The sequence below is a fragment of the Coffea arabica genome, chromosome 4e (genome assembly GCF_036785885.1).
Source record: "Coffea arabica cultivar ET-39 chromosome 4e, Coffea Arabica ET-39 HiFi, whole genome shotgun sequence".
NCBI classification, from domain to species: domain Eukaryota; kingdom Viridiplantae; phylum Streptophyta; class Magnoliopsida; order Gentianales; family Rubiaceae; genus Coffea; species Coffea arabica.
Window position 1 is genome coordinate 5,296,235 of NC_092317.1, and position 18,692 is coordinate 5,314,926.

The 18,692-nt window shown below is 36.7% G+C and overlaps 3 protein-coding genes across 5 annotated transcripts; 2 read left to right on the top strand and 1 right to left on the bottom strand.

The window, feature by feature from the left end:
• Window positions 1-1,312: 1,312 nt before the first annotated feature.
• Window positions 1,313-11,532, top strand: LOC113742854 (LEAF RUST 10 DISEASE-RESISTANCE LOCUS RECEPTOR-LIKE PROTEIN KINASE-like 1.2). 3 transcript variants are annotated; one of them, XM_027270864.2, is made up of 5 exons: window positions 1,313-2,216; window positions 8,538-8,573; window positions 8,687-8,947; window positions 9,035-9,927; window positions 11,167-11,532. In XM_027270864.2, exons 1-5 carry the CDS (start codon window positions 1,442-1,444, stop codon window positions 11,191-11,193), a joined length of 1,992 nt encoding a protein of 663 aa, XP_027126665.1. In that variant the 5' UTR covers window positions 1,313-1,441; the 3' UTR covers window positions 11,194-11,532. The 3 variants fall into 3 exon arrangements, with proteins under 3 accessions (XP_027126665.1, XP_027126663.1, XP_027126662.1); XM_027270862.2 differs by having other exon boundaries at window positions 1,318-2,216; window positions 9,035-9,995; XM_027270861.2 differs by lacking the exon at window positions 11,167-11,532 and having other exon boundaries at window positions 1,319-2,216; window positions 9,035-10,163.
• On the bottom strand, window positions 8,937-14,386 carry LOC113742858 (PR5-like receptor kinase). Its single transcript, XM_027270869.2, has 4 exons — window positions 13,303-14,386; window positions 12,364-12,393; window positions 11,140-12,276; window positions 8,937-10,068 (listed from the first exon to the last, which is right to left on the bottom strand). The coding sequence occupies exons 1-3, from the start codon at window positions 13,319-13,321 to the stop codon at window positions 11,153-11,155; spliced, it is 1,173 nt and encodes a 390-aa protein (XP_027126670.2). The 5' UTR covers window positions 13,322-14,386; the 3' UTR covers window positions 8,937-10,068; window positions 11,140-11,152.
• A 1,938-nt stretch (window positions 14,387-16,324) lies between these two features.
• Window positions 16,325-18,465, top strand: LOC113742859 (uncharacterized). The gene is made up of 5 exons (XM_027270870.2): window positions 16,325-16,393; window positions 16,668-16,704; window positions 17,348-17,446; window positions 17,577-17,636; window positions 17,747-18,465. Exon 5 carries the CDS (start codon window positions 17,857-17,859, stop codon window positions 18,298-18,300), a length of 444 nt encoding a protein of 147 aa, XP_027126671.1. The 5' UTR covers window positions 16,325-16,393; window positions 16,668-16,704; window positions 17,348-17,446; window positions 17,577-17,636; window positions 17,747-17,856; the 3' UTR covers window positions 18,301-18,465.
• The last annotated feature ends 227 nt before the right edge of the window (window positions 18,466-18,692 follow it).

Below are 18,692 nucleotides of genomic sequence, written 5' to 3' on the forward strand. Positions count from 1 at the left end.
GGTTCAATCACATAGACCGGACTTTTATTTAATATATGGCAGAAGATGCAAAACAGATTTTCATATGAACACTATAATAATGTTCCAAGGAGTACTTCGAATGGAGTTGCGTTGTAAAATGAATCTTAATGATTCGCCGGTCGGGATGGCGGAACAAACCGGAAACCAATTCATCTATTCTGAGAAGTAACGAGATAATCCTAAAATTGAAATGAAAGAGTAAATATTCGCCGGCGAAAACTTTCTTTTTTAAATTCCTAAATTTGAACGATAAAAAAAATAATTTATAAAAAAATAATAATATGATTTCTGAAATAAAAAATCTACTAAAAAAAGATACACAAATTACTTATATATTATATGAAATCTCAAAGAATCCCACGATTCAATATATTAAATTTAAAATTACATGTCTATTTTATTAATTAATGAAAATTGTGTATTTTTGGATTCAAGTGGCCGCGTGGATTGTTGACATGCATTCCTTTCATCTCCGGAGTTGACTCCATTCACGCCATCATTTATGATATATTTGAAGGCACCACCTTTTTATTTTTTATTTTTTATTTTTTTGACTTTTATTGATCTTTAAACCTTGAAACCCCAATTCATTGATCCCCTGTAGGGGCAAAAATCGGAAAAGGAAAATGAAAAATTGAAAATTTCCAACTGGCCTCAACAAACAGTAGTATTAGTTATTTTGTCTCCCCCCTTTTTGGGTTATTGAAGATTTTTCGTGTAAAAACTTTTGCATTCTAGAGGTCGATTTTTTCATATACGGACTTTGTAGCATATATTGGATAGAGTATTATTTGAAATATTATTTAGAATAAATACTGTCGCACTTTTTGTGATGCGATGTATGTAAACTTAAAAGGCGATCGATAATATAAAAGATGAATTGAAAAATATGTTTATAATACAAGTAAAATATTATTTAAAAAAAATTTGATATCCAAACAAACCATTAGTCTGGCAACATTTCAAATGAAAGTTCCAAACACTTTCTCTCGATTCTTGGCTATGCTAGGCAGCATCTTGGGTGCCAAAATGGACAGAAATTAATTTTAGTAGCATGCATTTCCTATATTTGACTACTTGATAAACATCTACTCTTTTTCTTTTTCCTTCCCTTTCTTTTGCCAAAGGTTCACCAATTAGTGGTAGACAATTTATAAATTAGTACTGTAACTTTCACCATCCAAGTTGCACTAAAATCCCAAACACCTATTCAGCCATCTACCATTTCTACCCCTATTTGGACAAAGTTACAATTTGTCAAACTTCAAAGGCAGCAAGTCAAAGAGAATTTGCTGTCAATATGATACACGAACCCCACCCCTACTCCCCCACGGATCCCACCAAATTTATATTTTATAAGCAGCCATAGACAAAATAACATCCCAATCCTTGTCCAAAATCTTCATTCAAACATTTCAACATGCCTCATCAACCTCTCCTCTTCCTCCATCTTCTCCCTTTCTTCATCTCCTTCGTTTTCATGAAATCATGCGCCGGCAATAATAACTCCTCCATTTGGCCACACTGTCCGGCGTCCAAATGCGGTAACATTGAAGTCAAGTATCCATTTTGGATTAAATCCAACGATACGGCCATCCAATACTGTGGCTATGAAGGCTTCGGCCTAAACTGCACGCCATCTTCAGTTCCCGGCAATTATAACCTCACTCTTCACCTTCCCCCCGTTGATTTCCACGTACAAAATATAAACTACACAGATTACAAGCTAACCCTTGTCGATGCCGACGTCACAACAAATTTATCGTGCCCAAGACCACGCCACAACCTTACTCTTGAGGACTTGCCATTAAACTATTCCACACAAGATTTGAACCTCACTTTTTACTTCAACTGTACTGTTCCTCGCCTTCCTTTTTCTGCTTATCCTGTGGATTGTCTGAAGTCTGGTGGGAACATGTCCTTTGTTTCATTAGAAACTGGTACTACTTCTGATCCTGATTGGTTTAAGTTCTGTGAGGAAAAAGTAGTAGTAACAGTGATTGAAGGGGTGATTAATCGGAATGATAATGGTATTCCGGAAAGTATGTTCGCTGGATTTGTGCTTGATTGGTATCGGGGATTTGAGTGTGCCGGGTGCGAGAATTCTGGCGGGCGCTGCGGCCACAACAACACCACCACCGAGGAGTTCTTGTGTTTTTGCAATGACGGCACAATTACGCATGATCACTGCAAAGGTACGCTGCACTTTCTCGAGTCTATTGAAAGGTTCTTTACAGTGACAATATTGTAAGAAATATCAATCCTTTGCCATAGTGTTATACGCTTTTCCTTTACCATCGCGTTATTACCTTTGCTTAGAATTACAAGACTTCATTAATTTTAATGTATGGTCCCCCTGCGAGTGACCGAAAAAGTACAAAAGAGAAGGTTGACAAGAAATTTGCAGGTGGGAGTTTTGCAGAATTAGATAGTTCCAGCTGTGAGATTAAAAATCAGCCTCACACGCAAATATCCAAAGTGCATAATCATTTGGATAAAAGCATTGAAAATATGCAAAGTGCTATCACTTTGGATATGCATCCGGTTGAGGCTGTGCTAAGCCTAGTACTTACCTATATGACCAAGCCCACAAAAGGGGTAGTACATGGACAAATTCAGAGTCAATGGCGTTTTTTGGCTTGTCATCAAAATGGTTGGCAGAGAAAATTGAATCTTCCAATACAGTAATTTTGATCTCCACCTGATTTTCACCTCCTTAGTACTAGTAGCATGAACTGTGAAGTCAAAACACAGCCTTGCATTGACTTTTCTTTTTTTCCCCCTTGTTTTGAACTTTGACAACTTTTAGTTCAGTTGATTTGGTTCTTTGAAAGTTTCAAGTACCCTGTATCCTATAGGCGGCTGACAAGGTATATATAGAAGGGCAGAAACAAATTTGTTGGTAACGGGAAAGCATAGCTAGGTAAGGAGGTGATGGTGTTTCCGGGGAGAAACCGAAGTTAAGGTGGGCAAATTCTTTGACCAGTTGTTTAAAAGCGGACAATGCATGCCGCCAAGTTGATTAGTCTGAGCTGTCAGCATCGGAAGTCGTAGAATTTCAGAAGTCTTTGCTTTCGATTTATGTTTTATAGTTAATCTTCTTTTTTTATTCGGCTGATTTTGCTATGTTCGGATTGAATATTAATTAATTAATTAATCAAAGAGAAAACCCTTCAACTTACAGCTGTTTTTTCTACTCTTATTTATGCATTTATACCCTTCAACTTTTCCAAATTGTTAAATTTTCTCGGTCAAAGTCCAAAAACCTTGTGTGGAATGGAATTGGTCCTATCCCCAAGAAACACCTGCTAAAAGTATTAAAATAAAACAAAATAAATTCTCAATCTCGAAAAGGTTATACTTTTTTTTTTTTCTTTTTGCTGATTTTAAAGAGAATCCAATTAGCATGAAGCAGTCCGCCTTCTGGTTTCCTTATTCTCATGTACATCCTGACTCCTTTCTTTGTCAAATTCAATTGCCTAGTCAACCTTTGTACATTTGAAAAATAGGAGTTGTTACTTAGTACAGGCAACCTTACCATTCCCTCTCTTCCTTTGAATGGTGTTCGACTTTCTCCAACTGTTGTTTTCTGGCCACATCAAAATCAACATCCTTCTTCATACATGATCGTACCAAGTCCGATTTCATATTTTCCGTCAAATCCAACAAATTTATCAAATGCATAATCAAAACCGTCCTTCCCTACTGCTCCACTCAATCTCAACCATCATATTCATCTTGATCATTTCCTCAACATCCTTTGGCGATGAAGATGAACTATTCTTGAATTGTAATGCCCTCTTCAGCTGTGGCGAGAATTTACCCAACATCACCTATCCTTTCTGGGGAGGCAATAAGTCTCAAGAATGCTGCCTACCAGGAATTGAGGTCGAGTGAAACCAAGACGATCATCATCTTAGTACAGCTATCAGTAGTCAAACTTTTCAGGTTCTTAGCATTTAATGAACCAAATCAAAGCCTCAGGATTGCCCGCGATGATCTTTGGGATGATGTTTGTCCTGAAAACTACCAGAGAACGTCCATTAATCCATCCCTTTTTCGCTCTGGACCTGATGTCCAAGATATTACCTTGTACTATGCTTGTGATGGCAATGTTGAAACTTTCTTGCACCGGTAATGGTCATACGAAGAATGGGTTAGCTCTATTTATTGAGGCTTCAATTGAGAGATTCGAACCGGACGTTAGTGTCCCTGTTATGGTAAGGGGATTAGAGCAATTGATAAGCAATGCATCACTGAGCTTACAGGAGCTACTGAGTCAGGGGTTCAAATATCAATTTGAAGTACACTATAAATAGCACAGCTTGTTAGTTTGTGAGAGATCAAGCGGGTAGTGTTGGTCTCGGACAAATACCTACCTGCCTTTGCCCCGATGGAACTCCTCAATTCATATGCTCTAGTGATGGAGTTGTGTGTGTCTTTAATTCTTTCTATCTGCCATCATGTTCCAATACTTGCTGGTTTCTAGTTAATAGAACTGTCCCCTCAGGAACAAGGTTTTCTCAGTTTGAAGGAACCTCAAACGAGATAGCTGGTTTTGTGACTTCTAGGCCTTGGATAAAATGATTAATGGCAAATCTAGATAGCTGGTTTTGTGTCTTCTGGTTAATTAATTACTCCGCTTTCTTTACAATCATAAGCTAACTAAATCTCCAGGGGCCAAAGTCCAAATCAGCCAATCTGGACTGCGGAGGAGCTGAACAAACCGTATATACGAGATACTGACTGATACACTTCTGCCGTTGCACATTCATAAGATTGGCACAACACTAATAGGATAGGATGCAAAACTTTTTGCACTCGTGGCTTTAGTACTTTAGTGTTTGTTGGCTCTGTACCAGGTTGATATAGGTGGACTGAAAATTGCAGTTAATAATTTTCAAAAGAATTAAAACATATGGAAGCTCTAACTCATCAGTGAAAGTTTATGATTTAAATAAGGTAAGAAGCGATATGTTGTTGTGTTTTGTGAAATTTAGGCTCAATTGGCTTAGTTCCATTCAATGTGGTATGTTTCAAATAGTCAAGTGCATGCTTGGGGGTTCTTGGGGACGGTATCAATACAATCTTTATAAGCTTCCTCCTCCGAATGAAATTAAAGGGGATCCAGAGAGGCCATGTCTTCGTCCATAGGATCCAAAGTATCAAAATCGATCGAAAGTTCGATTCTTTCTGAACTATTCATTTTCAAATGATATCCACATTTATATTTATATGATTTTCTTGAATCTCTTATTGAATCTTTCTTGTTCTATTGCTTCTAAACCTTAGTTGGCTCTGAAGTCTGAAAATGTCCACCGTCCGTGGATGAGATCTTCTGGGATTTCCTTAATTCCTTTATCTTCCTTTCTCCAAGAATTTTGGGGTGATAGTTGTATGGGCCTAATTGTATAGCTGTGGAGCTAAGGTGGGCTTGATCTCCAATTTAAGTAGTGGGTTTTCAGCAGCCCAACAAGGGTAATGGGTAACACCAGGCTCAAAGGCTTTGCCAATAGGCTAGCATTCGTTAATCTTCTTATGCAAATTCCCTTAGACTTGAGATGATGGACGAAAAGTTTTAGGCCCAGATCAAACTGGGAATGGATCTTTTTGATGGCCTTGTCCCTGGAACCAAGTAGACGAGCTTGACATATCATTGACCCCAAAAAAAAAAAGTTGTAATTTTCTGTCCATATTTCATCATTATCACTTCTCCATGTTGACTTACAACTCTTTTATATTTCTCCACTTTCTAACAATCTTTAAAATTACACATACCAGCGGCTATCTTTTTCTCTTTCCTTTATTTATGTTTTCTTGTTTTCAAAAATTACTTCAACCCATAGAAATTTTCTCTTTTTAATACTCTAATTTTGAAGAAAAATAAAATTTGCAAATATTTTTTAATTTTATTCGTTGCAATGTGCCTTAAGATATTGCCTCAATAAAACTAGGGCAGTAGACTTTGCATTTTAAATCTACTTATCATAATGCGTCATAAAATGATTCTCATGGAAAGATACTTAGGACAATAATATCATTCTTGAGTTCACATACTATGCATCATATTTATATCACAATCTTTGTCATCATAATGTGATCATTAATGTGTTTGGATTGGCATTTTTTCTTAAATAATTTTTACAGTCACATCTTTTAATCATCTTTTTTATTTTAAATATATTAAATTTCTATAATTTTTTTTTTTTACAAAAATTTCTAAAAATAACAATTTGAATGGGCTCTTAATTGTTGAAGATGTCCATGGTAGACACTAGACACGCTTTAGAAGTTCACAAGTCACCTGTAGCGAGCACGTAGGCACAGCCGAATAGCTATCAAATCATTATGATACCCTCCGTGGGAAGAAAACAAATACTGCTATTACATCTTTCCCGGGATCGGAACTTACCGGAAAAGCAAGAAAAAGCCAGGACAGAGAAGAGTTGCGTAAGCGCGTGGTCGTCTTTGTCCAAGTAAACGGTCATTTTCCAGTTCCATGATTAAGCCCCATGTGAAAAGGTTGACCAGGGGAGCTTCCTCCATCCTCATTTCGTCCCTTTCGGTTCACCAACCCAATCCCTGAAGCGAACTTCATGCAAAGTCGTGCATATGAAAGAAACTTTTTGACGTTTTATATTTATTAGTTTGTTCGTATCTCCATTTGCAATTGGTTTCCCATCATTAGTTTGGACTTTTTATAGGATATAGTAGTGTTTGTAAACGTCATTGGCCTGAATTGTTCTCCACTTGGTCACGCTTCAACCTTTGCTCATGGACCATATCTGCATTGGCTTTTTAATTTTTGTTATTATTAGGGAAAAGCAATGAGCATTTGTCACTGTAAAAAAATCCGAGGTTTCATCATGCTACTCAATGCATAAAAGATTTTTTACTGCTTAAACTTAGGCCTTGTTGTTTTGGGGGGGGGGGGGGGGGGGGGGGTGATAATAGAGAGTAATAAAGAGTGAGATCAAGGTTAGGAATAGAGCCTTTCCAAAAAAAAAAAAAAGTTAGGAATAGGGGTGCAAGGATTAAGTATTCCTTATTTATGCTGGGATAATATTCCAAAATTTTTAACCAACAAGAAGAAGTCTTGTACTAGGGTATTCATGAAGTCAAACATCGTGTCATCTTGGTGGTCTATCATTCACCTACACCCCGGTTGAATGATAGACCATTTGCTTTTGAATAATTATTCTCTTGGTGACTAATTATTCAAAAACAAGAGGTGGTCTATCATTCACCTACACCTCATTCACCAAGAGTGAGATAATTATTCTTTTGTTTTTGCTTAAAGTCTTGAAGAAAAATTTGTCCTTCTTCTGAAGAATGTCAAACCTCAGTTCGTAAGGTACAACAAACCAAAGGTGAAGCTAACACTTCCTTTTGAAATTTGATCAAGGCAGCTACTTTTTGAATTTTGATGCCAATGCTTCCTTGCACTCCAGTGCCTAACTTCATACATCCCTTGGCTCTCTTCTGCTATTTTCTTTCTTTTCCATACTAATGGATCATAGAACTTCCCACAAATGTCATTGTATTCAAATTATAGCCATTCTCTTCATTATTTTGATGGATAGAATTGCATGCTTTTACACAAATTCAAGTGCTTGCGAGCCTCAAAACTGTGGGAATGGATTGAACATAGAATATCCCTTCTGGATCCCAGGCAGGCAAGAGTCATATTGTGGCTCACCAATGTTCAATGTCACCTGCAGGGACAGAAACCCCATCCTGAAAATCTCTGATGATGATTATATCATCAGGGACATATTTTACACGAATGATTCAATTTTGCTATCTCAAGCTGAGTTGTATAATGTTAGTGACCAGTGTCCAGCCCCACAACATAATTTTAGCACCGGAGGAACTCCATTCAGCTATGGCCCTGAAACTGTGGATCTTTTCTTCTTCTACAATTGCACTGAGCCGTATCAGGAAGAGAAATACCCCTTGGATTGTGCATGTAATGCTAGTCATCATGCTTTTGCTGTTTTCCATACTGAACTCCTTGATCAACGAAACTATTCGGAACAGTCATGTCAGCCTCCAGTGAATGCGCCAGTAACTACTGACAGCCTGAAAAGATTGTTAGCAATGAATTATACTGATGTTTTGAAGAAAGGATTTGTTCTGCAGTGGGATGGAGATAGCTGCAGCAAATGCAGGAGGAGTGGAGGGGAATGCGGTTCTTATTACGATGATTTTGTGTGTTACTGTGATGACCATATCCATCCAAAAACCTGTGATGATGGTAACAACAGTAGAGCTTACTAGGATAAACAAAACTTTTTGGAAATTCAATACAAGTATTATTGGTTGAATGCTGTCTATTTCAATACTTTGATCTATTTAGTGTGTTGCTTGAAAAACAATCCTTTTCTTGCTGTACCTAAAGTTATGGAATTGATTGTGCCCATCAACCGCTATTCAGCATGATTTACCATGTTACCAACAATTGTAATCTTTCCAAATGGTACTTACATATTGTTCCGTTTGATTGAATACTGCAGGTGGAGGGTTAAATTTGGGACTGAAGATTGGAATTGGTAAATCCCCTTCCTCCTTGGACTGAGTTTTTGTCCCTTTCTTTAACTATTTTGTTTATTTAAGAGTCAATAACTATAGATAATTCCTTTTAAATCCTACAATTTCTTTGCAGGCTTTGGTGCTGCTGCAGGGAGTGCCCTTATTCTTTGCGTTATATTCTTTGTCTATCAACGTAGGCACAAAAACCACGATTCTGGTTCAATGTTGATATCTCGAGACATTTCTTCCTATTCCTCTTCAGTGATAGATCCTGAAAGGGCTAGCGGCTACCTTGGAGTACACATCTTTGCTTACACCGAACTAGAAGAAGCCACTAATTGTTTTGATCCGAATAAAGAGCTTGGAGATGGCGGCTTTGGCACTGTCTACAAAGGTGAGCAGACATGAATATTACTGTATGCCTGATCTTTATGGGCATCACAATTTGATTGACATATATACCAATGCACATTTTGGCTAGGCAAACTGAGAGATGGGCGTGAAGTTGCTGTGAAACGATTATATGAAAGCAACTTCAAAAGAGTTGAGCACTTCAGGAATGAAGTTGAAATCTTGACACGCTTGCGCCATAGGAATCTGGTTTCTTTATATGGATGCACTTCTCGCCACTGCCGTGAACTCTTGCTTGTGTATGAATACATTCCTAATGGCACCATTGCTGATCACCTTCACGGTCCCTTAGCAAGGCCCGGATCCCTTCCATGGAGTACTAGAATGAACATTGCCATAGAAACTGCAAGTGCATTGTCCTACCTACATGCCTCTGATGTTATCCACCGAGATGTTAAGACCAACAATATCCTCCTGGACGACAATTTCTGTGTTAAAGTAGCAGATTTTGGTCTATCTCGCCTCTTCCCAATTAATGCTACACATGTTTCAACTGCTCCACAAGGAACTCCAGGTTATGTAGACCCTGAGTATCATCAATGCTATCACCTTACAGATAAGAGTGATGTCTTCAGTTTTGGAGTTGTGTTGATTGAGCTCATATCATCAATGCCAGCAGTAGACATCACCAGGCATCGGCATGAAATAAATTTGTCAAACATAGCTGTTCACAGGATCCAAAACCACTTGTTGCATGAACTTGTGGATGATAATCTTGGATATGGTTCAGATTACAAGCTGACAGCAATGATTGAGGATGTAGCAGAGTTAGCATTTCAATGTCTACAATATGAGAGGGACATGAGACCGACTATGCAGGAGGTTCTACAAGCACTGCTGGAAATCCAAAACAAGGATTACAATGCAGAAAAGAAAGAAGAAATGGATAATCAAGCAGATGACGTTGTATTGTTGAAAATTAATCAGTTAACTAGCTCGCCAGATTCAATCCTTACAAATTCGGTGAGCAGTTCAACAACCACTAGTACCAGTACCTGAATATCTGCCTGGCTTCCCCTAACTAGTCGCATGTATGTCATATCCCTTTTGTGATTTTTGAATTTTGCTTGCTTCGATCTGCCAGATATTTGCACCTTAAAGGAGCTGTACATATAAGGATGTAGCAGCATTAGTTAAATTGATTCCACTCATTCATTTTTGTCCTACAAATTAACATGTATCCAATGCACCCATTTTCATCTCTTATGTTGATGCTATCCACTGTGGAACTGCAAACTATGTCAGTTAGCTATATATATACCCAAGAGCAAAACAAAATTCTGTCAACTGTTTCATCAAGTGAGAACAACTGTTCCAGAACCGTTACATCTACCAAAGTTCAAGTTAAATGAAAAGGAAAGTCATTATTATTGTAATTGCAGAGCTGTAATTTTACATTTTAAAGGCTGCCAGAGTTTGTGTTTTTCCATGGTTGAGGCTACTAATTTAGGAGACTTAAATCTGATTGAAAGAGTCCGGTTCTACTTAAAATCATTTCAAGATGTGTACTATGTAGCAAAAATGTAAATCATGTGATTGACTAAAATGATTATTACAAGGTTTGACATATCAAAATCATGACCTGCATCTATTGAAGACTCTGCAAAATTTTCTTTTTATTTTTTAAGGACTGTTTTTATCCCATCTGCCCCACAAAGATGGATATGTTAGAAGCAAATTTTACTAACAATTTCAACTGTTCCTAATATTAGAGGAGTTTTCTCCAGAGACGCACTAATTTTGCACACAGAAAGTAGGAAACCACGAGAGGATTAAAGGAAAAAATCACATTATCAACTGAACCAAGGAAATAGTACTTTTCTCATATTAAACCCACAGATCTCGGCATACTGCCCCAAATTATGGGCTGCAGCGCTACGAAATCTTCTTCTTTGCTATAAAAGAGTTACAAAGTAAAGGAATTTTTTTTTTGTCATTCTCCTACTATCTTGAATTTAAATGCCAGAAGTCCATAAAAATCAGAGTCTTTGTCATCCAGCCAATTTTCTTGTGCTTACCAGTGATCAACAGAGACAATTATTGCAGACTTAACTAGTGAAGTTTGGGTTGATTGACGAACTTTTTCAAGTCTGCATCCACGTATTGCACAACTTCTCCTTGATGCATTAAAGATCGCAACTATGCAAAAATGTCTACTTTAAGCTTAAGCCTTACAGTTCTGTTATGCTTATCTGGTGCCAGAATCAGCAGGTGAACTGGAAGAAGTAGAAAAAACTTTTTGTGGCAGCATTGTAATCTCCAAAGATACTACTCCTGATCTTGAAGGTGAAGATAAGAATGGTTTTGGGGGAACTTCCAAGGACTCCAAGCTACCTTCCAACATATCAATAACCTTGCTCATTGTCGGCCTATGTGCTGGATTAGTCTGTATACACCATAGTCCTACCAATATCATCTTCCTTGCAATATCATTTTCTTCTTTTGTCATGGTATGACCATGCAGTTTTAGGTCTTCATCAGTCAGAACAAGATTGTATACCCAATGTGGAAAATATATGTCACTAGAATTGCTTACTTGAACATTTATTGCATTTTTCCTTCCTCCAACCATTTCCAGAATCATCATACCATAACTGTAGACATCAGATTTATAGGAGACACCACCAAAGTTCCTGCTGAACACTTCAGGAGCAATATATCCAATTGTTCCTCTAGCTCCTAACATCGACACAATACTCTCTTTTCGGGCGCATAACTTTGCCAGCCCAAAATCAGATATCTTAGGACAAAATTCTTCATCAAGAAGAATATTATGAGGTTTGATGTCAAAATGTAAAATGCGTGTGTTGCAACCTCCATGCAAGTAATCAAGTCCCTGAGCTATTCGAATTGCAATTTCATGCATTCTCTCGAATCCCAAGTGGGGCTCAGACTCATGATGGATATATTTATCAAGCGATCCATTTGGCATGAATTCATATATGAGAGCTCTTTTGGTACTATCAAGGCAAAATCCTAGCAGAGTGACAACGTTAACATGGGAAGTTCTGCTGATGCTTGCAACCTCATTAATGAATTCCTCGCCATTGCCTTTGTTGGTTCTCAGGACTTTTACTGCAACAGGACGTTTGTCAAAAAGATTTCCCCTGTAGACCTCACCATACCCTCCTTGACCAAGTTTCTCTTTGAAGTACTTCGTCATTTTCTTGATATCAGAGTAGCTGTATCTTCTTGGTGTGAGGGATCCAAATTCCTTGATCAAGGCCTCGAGTTGTTTATCAGTTTTTCTTTTCTTATAATAACAGTAGCATATTATTGAGGACAGTATTCCCACTCCAGCCATCATTGCTCCTGCAACCACAGAAGGGATACTGCTTAATATTCTTTAATCACTGATATCGGCAATTCCTTTGAAACAATGATGGAAAGATAACATACCAATGAGCACCTTCAACAAATGACCCTTTCCTGCAAGACTAATACAATGTCAGTAAGGAAGAGCTAAGACAAGTGACAATTGGTCTCATTTAAGGTTATTTGGCTGTTCTTCTTTGTACTTGGTACTTTAACCATTTCGAATCCATTTGCTAAGTCATGAAGTAGCTACAGAAAATTCAGATATCTCAACCAAAAGTGAAAAAGAGGCACGAGTTGCTGGTCAATTCTATATTAGGATAACAGGACCGACAGCAAAACACCTTTTTGAATTTTAACAGCAGATTCTGATACATATGCATAGCATGTTTCGTAAACCTCTCTCTCTCGGTTGCTGCAATAGCCACAAGTTTTCTTTATCTTACTATCGCTTATCGCCACTTTCTTTAGGTTATTGTGGTCATCACGTTATTCTTTATTTACTGACCTTCCTGACTAAAACAATGACAATTAGCTTGAGCATTGAGGTAACTTTTCAAGCTCCTAGCATCACCTACTGCAGTGCACATTCATGTTGTTTCGTATTCTACCATGTTTTCACAAGCAAAGACTGCCTTTTGAAAGGTATTTCTCAGTAATCTTTTATTTTCTGAACATCAGGTACTTGAAGTACAAAACTAAAAGGGATACAAATTCTTTCTGGAACTTTCAACATAGGTTCATTTTTTTTTTGGTCTAGTTTAGAAGAAGTTTTGGGTTTGGTCGAGGTGCAAAAGGCACAATTCCAAGCACCTGCAATCGTTTGCGTACGATCTCCAACGTTTGCGTTTGCTTCAAACTTTTCAGAATCCTATTTGCACTAAATTTCAACATTTTCCGAGTGATGTTGTCTACGGTGAAGGTTCATATCATTGCATGCCCAAAAATGATTACTAGGACAAAAGAAAGCAATATGAAATTAAAGATTTAAATAAAAACATGAGTAAGAAAAACACACCATACCATGTTTAGGACAAAGCATCGGATAGGACTGATCTTGACAAATGCAAATAAATTCATATGTTGAATTAGATCCACATTTTCCCCCAGAAGCCTCACATGAAGAGCAGGCCGCAAGGGCAGCATTATACTCGACATCGAACCCCTGAGTCAAAGCTTCTTCAAGTGTGATTTTCCTGTCCCAGAGGTCATTGTAAGCTGCCAACTGGATCGAAACAACCAAGCTGACCTTGCATCCCTCAACACCAGATACAAATTCATCTGCAAAAAAAAACTCCACCCTTTTCTCCGTCTATTGAACAAGTAACATTACTTTGAACTTGTACTTTGGCTATAACCTCAGCAGTACAACCATAGAATATGTGGAGATTCCTTGCAGTTCTAGCTGAGTTGAGGTTAAAGTTTGACAAGGTGGCATTGTTATGGAATGAATATTGGTCTGGACAAATGTTATTCCAAAGATCATCGCGAGCAATGGTCATCTTGGGAATTGATGCATCAATTGCCAATACACGATAACTCACATAAGACAGATCATCAAGCAGCATGGTTGTGTATTGACCATCTACACAGTCCAGGCCAAAGTCTTGGCGACCACAATAGTCCGGCCTATCACCTCCCCAGAAAGGATATCCTATTCCCCGTAAGCTTCCACAGTTGTAAAGAAGGCTACAGTTTCTAAATTCATCACCATCGGCAGACGAACAAAATGAAATGATGAATAAGATATAGAAGATGATCATGATCATGGATGAGGTAAAAAGTTGGAACGCTAATTACCCAAACCAATTGAAATGCAAATTTGATCAGATCATAAACTAGCTGTACTGATACTATAACCAAGTCCTTTGACATTTTTCATGAGCTACTCCTCACGACTTGACTTTTGCAATTAATAATTTTTTTTACAAAAAAAAGGATTTGAGTGTCGAGTTGATCATGGTCCCGTGTGTTTTGTCCTGGCTCCATGAGCAATTACTATAAGATGGGCGGCGCAAACGGGCCCAGGATGCTATCACAAATTTCAAAAACCAAGTGGGAAAAAAAGAGAGGATGAGTTTCTTGGTGATTGTGTTGATTCCATTTCACCGAATTCAAATAGTATCTCTAACTACATAAAGCGCCGAAGGGTTGGCAACAGTGATTTTCACTGGTTATTTTGTAATTTGAGGGTTGATTTTGTCCTCATTTGTCTTTGTAGGTGTGATGGAACTCATTGTGGGGTCATCTCTGTTTCATGCTTGTCGGCCACAGGTTCTAAATTTTGGTCGCATTATTCCAATTTTACCCTTTTACACTGGTTTCGTTGTTGTTTCTTTAGAGATTTTGGCCTTTTTCGTCTTTTTATTGCAAATAATATTTTTTAGTGGTTGGCCCGTTGCAAATAACTAATATTTTGTTCATGTAACGCATTATTCCAATTTTACCCTTTTACACTGGTTTCGTTGTTGTTTCTTTAGAGATTTTGGCCTTTTTCGTCTTTTTATTGCAAATAATATTTTTTAGTGGTTGGCCCGTTGCAAATAACTAATATTTTGTTCATGTAATGCAAAAAATCCATAAAGAGTTGGTATGTTATAGGCAATATCTTTTTTACTTTCACACATTTAATTTATGTTAAATATATAAATATTTATAACTAAAATTCTAAATTTTGGTCGCCTTATTCCAATTTTACCCTTTTACACTGGTTTCGTTGTTGTTTCTCTAGAGATTTTGGCCTTTTTCGTCTTTTTATTGCAAATAATATTTTTTAGTGGTTGGCCCGTTGCAAATAACTAATATTTTGTTCATGTAATGCAAAAAACCCATAAAGAGCTGGTATGTTATAGGCAATATCTTTTTTACTTTCACACATTTAATTTATGTTAAATACATAAATGTTTATAACGAAAATTGAAAAAGTGTTACACTCGTATTTTTCAGAAAAGGAAACTGATAGATTTTGTATTTAACATAAATTAAATGTGTGAAAGTAAAAAAGATATTGCCTATAACATACCAGCTCTTTATGGGTATTTTGCATTACATGAACAAAATATTAGTTATTTATGGGCATTTTACTCTGAATTATTTAATTTGTGTAAAATACATAAATGTTTGTAACTAAAATTGGAAAAGTGTTACACTAATATTTTTACAAAAGGGAAACTCATAGGTTTTGTATTGAACATAAATTAAATATGTAAAAAAAAAAAAAAAAAAAGAAATTGCCCATAGCATACCGGCTCTTTACTGGTTTTTTTCATTACATGAACAAAGTACTAGCTATTTATGGACATTTTACTTTAAATCATTTAATTTATGTTAAAAACATAAATATTTGTAAGTAAAATTCAAAAAATATTACACTAAAATAGTCAATTATTAAATTAAAGCTTTTGCGTTTTAAGATTGAGTAGATAAGATTGATAAAATTTGTTAGCTATTGTTAGCTAAAAGATTGAATGTCATAACATATATGTGCTCAATACAAAATGATAATTAGTTGTCTACCCTATTAAATCCATTAAATTAAACTCTCTCGATTATTAAATTAAAGCTACTCATCAGATCTTACGTGGTTCTTCTCTGTTACTTTCACATTACGTGGCGCAATTCTCCTTTGACTCTGTCAAATTTTGCCTTACGTGTTGCATGCTTACAAATTACACAGTCAAATTTTGCCTTACGTGTTGCATGTTTACAGATTACACCTTGCAGATTGCACTGGGTCAAATTTCATCTTACGTGCTTACAGCTTACGCATTACAGCTATATTTGGTTCGTTCGGTGATTATAGATATGCTTGCTTCGTTTGGTTCTTTTATCATAGTGGACTTGCAATCATTACATGGATTTAATGCATGCATGTGCTTGCTTTTACCAAAGCACAGGCTCTTTGTATAGTTAAGCACTCTGTGTGCTATATCTACATTAGCTTTTCCACCCACAGTTTCTTTGCTTTGACTTTCTCTACGTGCATAACAGCAACTATTATAATGTTTTAGAGATGTTTCTCTTTTGTCCTGCGTCTTTCTGTTAAGCCTCCATCTTGTGCCAGCTTTTGGTGTTTTTTGTTTCCAGTTTCCTCGTTCTCGCTCGCTTCAATCAGGTGCTGCCTGTTTTCCTTTACTGTATTTCTTCACTTTTGCGCCTAATATAGCTGTTTATTACGTTGTTCCTTCGGTGAACTTTTTGCTCTTTCATTGTGTTTGCTTATTTTTGTTTCGTATGCTTCAAGTTATGCTTTTATCATTTTCTTTTCCCCATCATTTCCATTTCTTTGTTGCAAGTTTTTAGTTTGCATGGACTCTGACTTTTCTTATGTAAGCTACTTCCATGTTATATTTATCTTTTCTGTGATCTTATCGGTTTATTCCATGCAGCTCAGCTCAACCATCCTATTCGAAGCTTATTGTTCAGGTAAAGCAATCTCCCCTTTACTTATTTGTTCCTCATCTGCTTAGTGCTTAGTCTATTCTACTTCGTTGTGTTTTATTTTCTATGTTTGTTATCGTTTTGCTTATTAAATGGTAATCATCTCTTTCATTCACGTTTGTTTTGTCTGCTTCGAGAAACTTTAGATGATTTGATTGTTATTGTTGGATGTCATGGATAACAGAATTTTCTTAATTTTAACTACAATTGCATATGGGTCGGAAACGTAAATTTTCCTCAGAAAATGAATATCGTTTTAGAAAAAAGCCGTCGTGATCGTACAAGATATATTAGAAAAATAGTTCGACATAAAAAGGCAGCTCTTTTGCCTATTGAACCCCAGAGTAACGCAGGTTTTACCTATGACCACTGCTCCTCAGACAACTGAGCACAATCTTTTTGATGTTCCTGTTCATCATGATTTGCCAGCTAAACATGCAGTCGGCTGTTTCTGTTTGGATTTGCCTGTGTTTTCACTTCCAGATAACATAGATATTCCATCAACTTCAACTGTGTCTAGCATTGATCCATGTATTATTCTTCCCTTATTCTTATGTGCTCTTTTTTTTTGTGTCGTTTTTTTGCTGACCTATAGCATTGATCCATGATCGTTTTTTTATTCATATAGTTTGTCCAGCTATAAACGATGATTCAATTTCACAGAGTTTGTTTAATTCAGCTTCGTCACATGTTCATGTACACCAATTTCCTCTTCCTCCTCATTCAGGTAGTAATGATATCGTTCTTTAAATCATCCACTGACTATCAATATGAAATCAGAGAAACATGCTAGCTCACTCAATCACTTAATTTCTCCATAAAATATTCAACTTGCATTTGAAACTGTGAATTTTCAGCCTCAAACTCATCCATAAACGAAGGATCTAATATAGCAACATCTTCAAACCTTCGACCGGGTATCTTATCAATTTTCAATCTTGCTCCTATATCCTATATCCTATTTATACTGGTCAATACACTTTTATTTCTTGCATAACCAGAAATTGGCCATGCTGTATACTTTTAGGTAATCATCGACGTCGAACAAATATACCGCTCATAGAGCATATACAATCAGAGCCAAGTATATTGCCATTTGTTCCAGATTGTATTCACTGCCATGCTAAACGGTATTACATGGAGCCGCCTCGATTCTGCTGCGCTTCTGGAGAGATTAAATTAGCACCAACCAAAATGCCTGATAGATTAGTACAGCTTTATAAAGCAAACACTCTTGAATCAAAAGAATTCAGACAATGTGTTAGGAGTTATAATAACATGTTTGTTTTCACATCTCTGGGGGTTCATTATGATAAAGATCTCAGCAAGAGGAATGATGGTATCTATACTTTTAGGGTGCAAGGACAGATATACCATTTTATGAACTCATTATTTCCTTCTGATGATGACAAGGCATCAAACTTGCAACTGTATTTTTATGATACAGAACATGAGTTGGCAAATAGAATGGCTATCTCAGGCAAATTCAAAGAGTCTATTCTACAACAGCTGAGGTCTATACTTGATGAAAATCCAATCTTGAGGCAGATTTCTCTGAAAGCACAAAGCATCAAAAACTAAACTAGACAGTTTACATTCCAGTTGGATGTAAAACAAAAAATTGTACTTTTTGTTTACGAATCACTGCAGCTTTCTAGAATTTTGTTCTGTACAAATAACAACTAACTTTTGTATTAAGCTGCAATTCCCAGTGATCATGTATATATAAAAAATGCATGGTTTCTACTTTCCTGTTTATAATCCATCTCTAACACAAACATCTTCTTGACAAAAAAACCATCAGTTAACACTCAACAACAAGATAATATGGGCACCCCGCGACACCCGCGGGGTCCAACACCTAGTTTAACCTCATTCATTCATCAAGATCCAGATTTCCGTCAGCAATATCTTGTTTAATAATCCAATTCAGTATCATCTGTATTACTTAAATAATACTACTGAATTTTCTA

Bases quoted from the DNA above. Each gene is read 5' to 3' on its own strand.
- LOC113742854 (XM_027270862.2), top strand. From the start codon at position 1,442: ATGCCTCATCAACCTCTCCTCTTCCTCCATCTTCTCCCTTTCTTCATC. The intron at 2,217-8,537 runs GTACGCTGCACT...TGAATACTGCAG, and splicing joins TACGCATGATCACTGCAAAG to GTGGAGGGTTAAATTTGGGA. The intron at 8,574-8,686 runs GTAAATCCCCTT...ATTTCTTTGCAG, and splicing joins GGGACTGAAGATTGGAATTG to GCTTTGGTGCTGCTGCAGGG.
- LOC113742858 (XM_027270869.2), bottom strand. The intron at 12,277-12,363 runs GTATGTTATCTT...CTGTGGTTGCAG, and splicing joins TTTGTTGAAGGTGCTCATTG to GAGCAATGATGGCTGGAGTG.
- LOC113742859 (XM_027270870.2), top strand. From the start codon at position 17,857: ATGGAGCCGCCTCGATTCTGCTGCGCTTCTGGAGAGATTAAATTAGCA.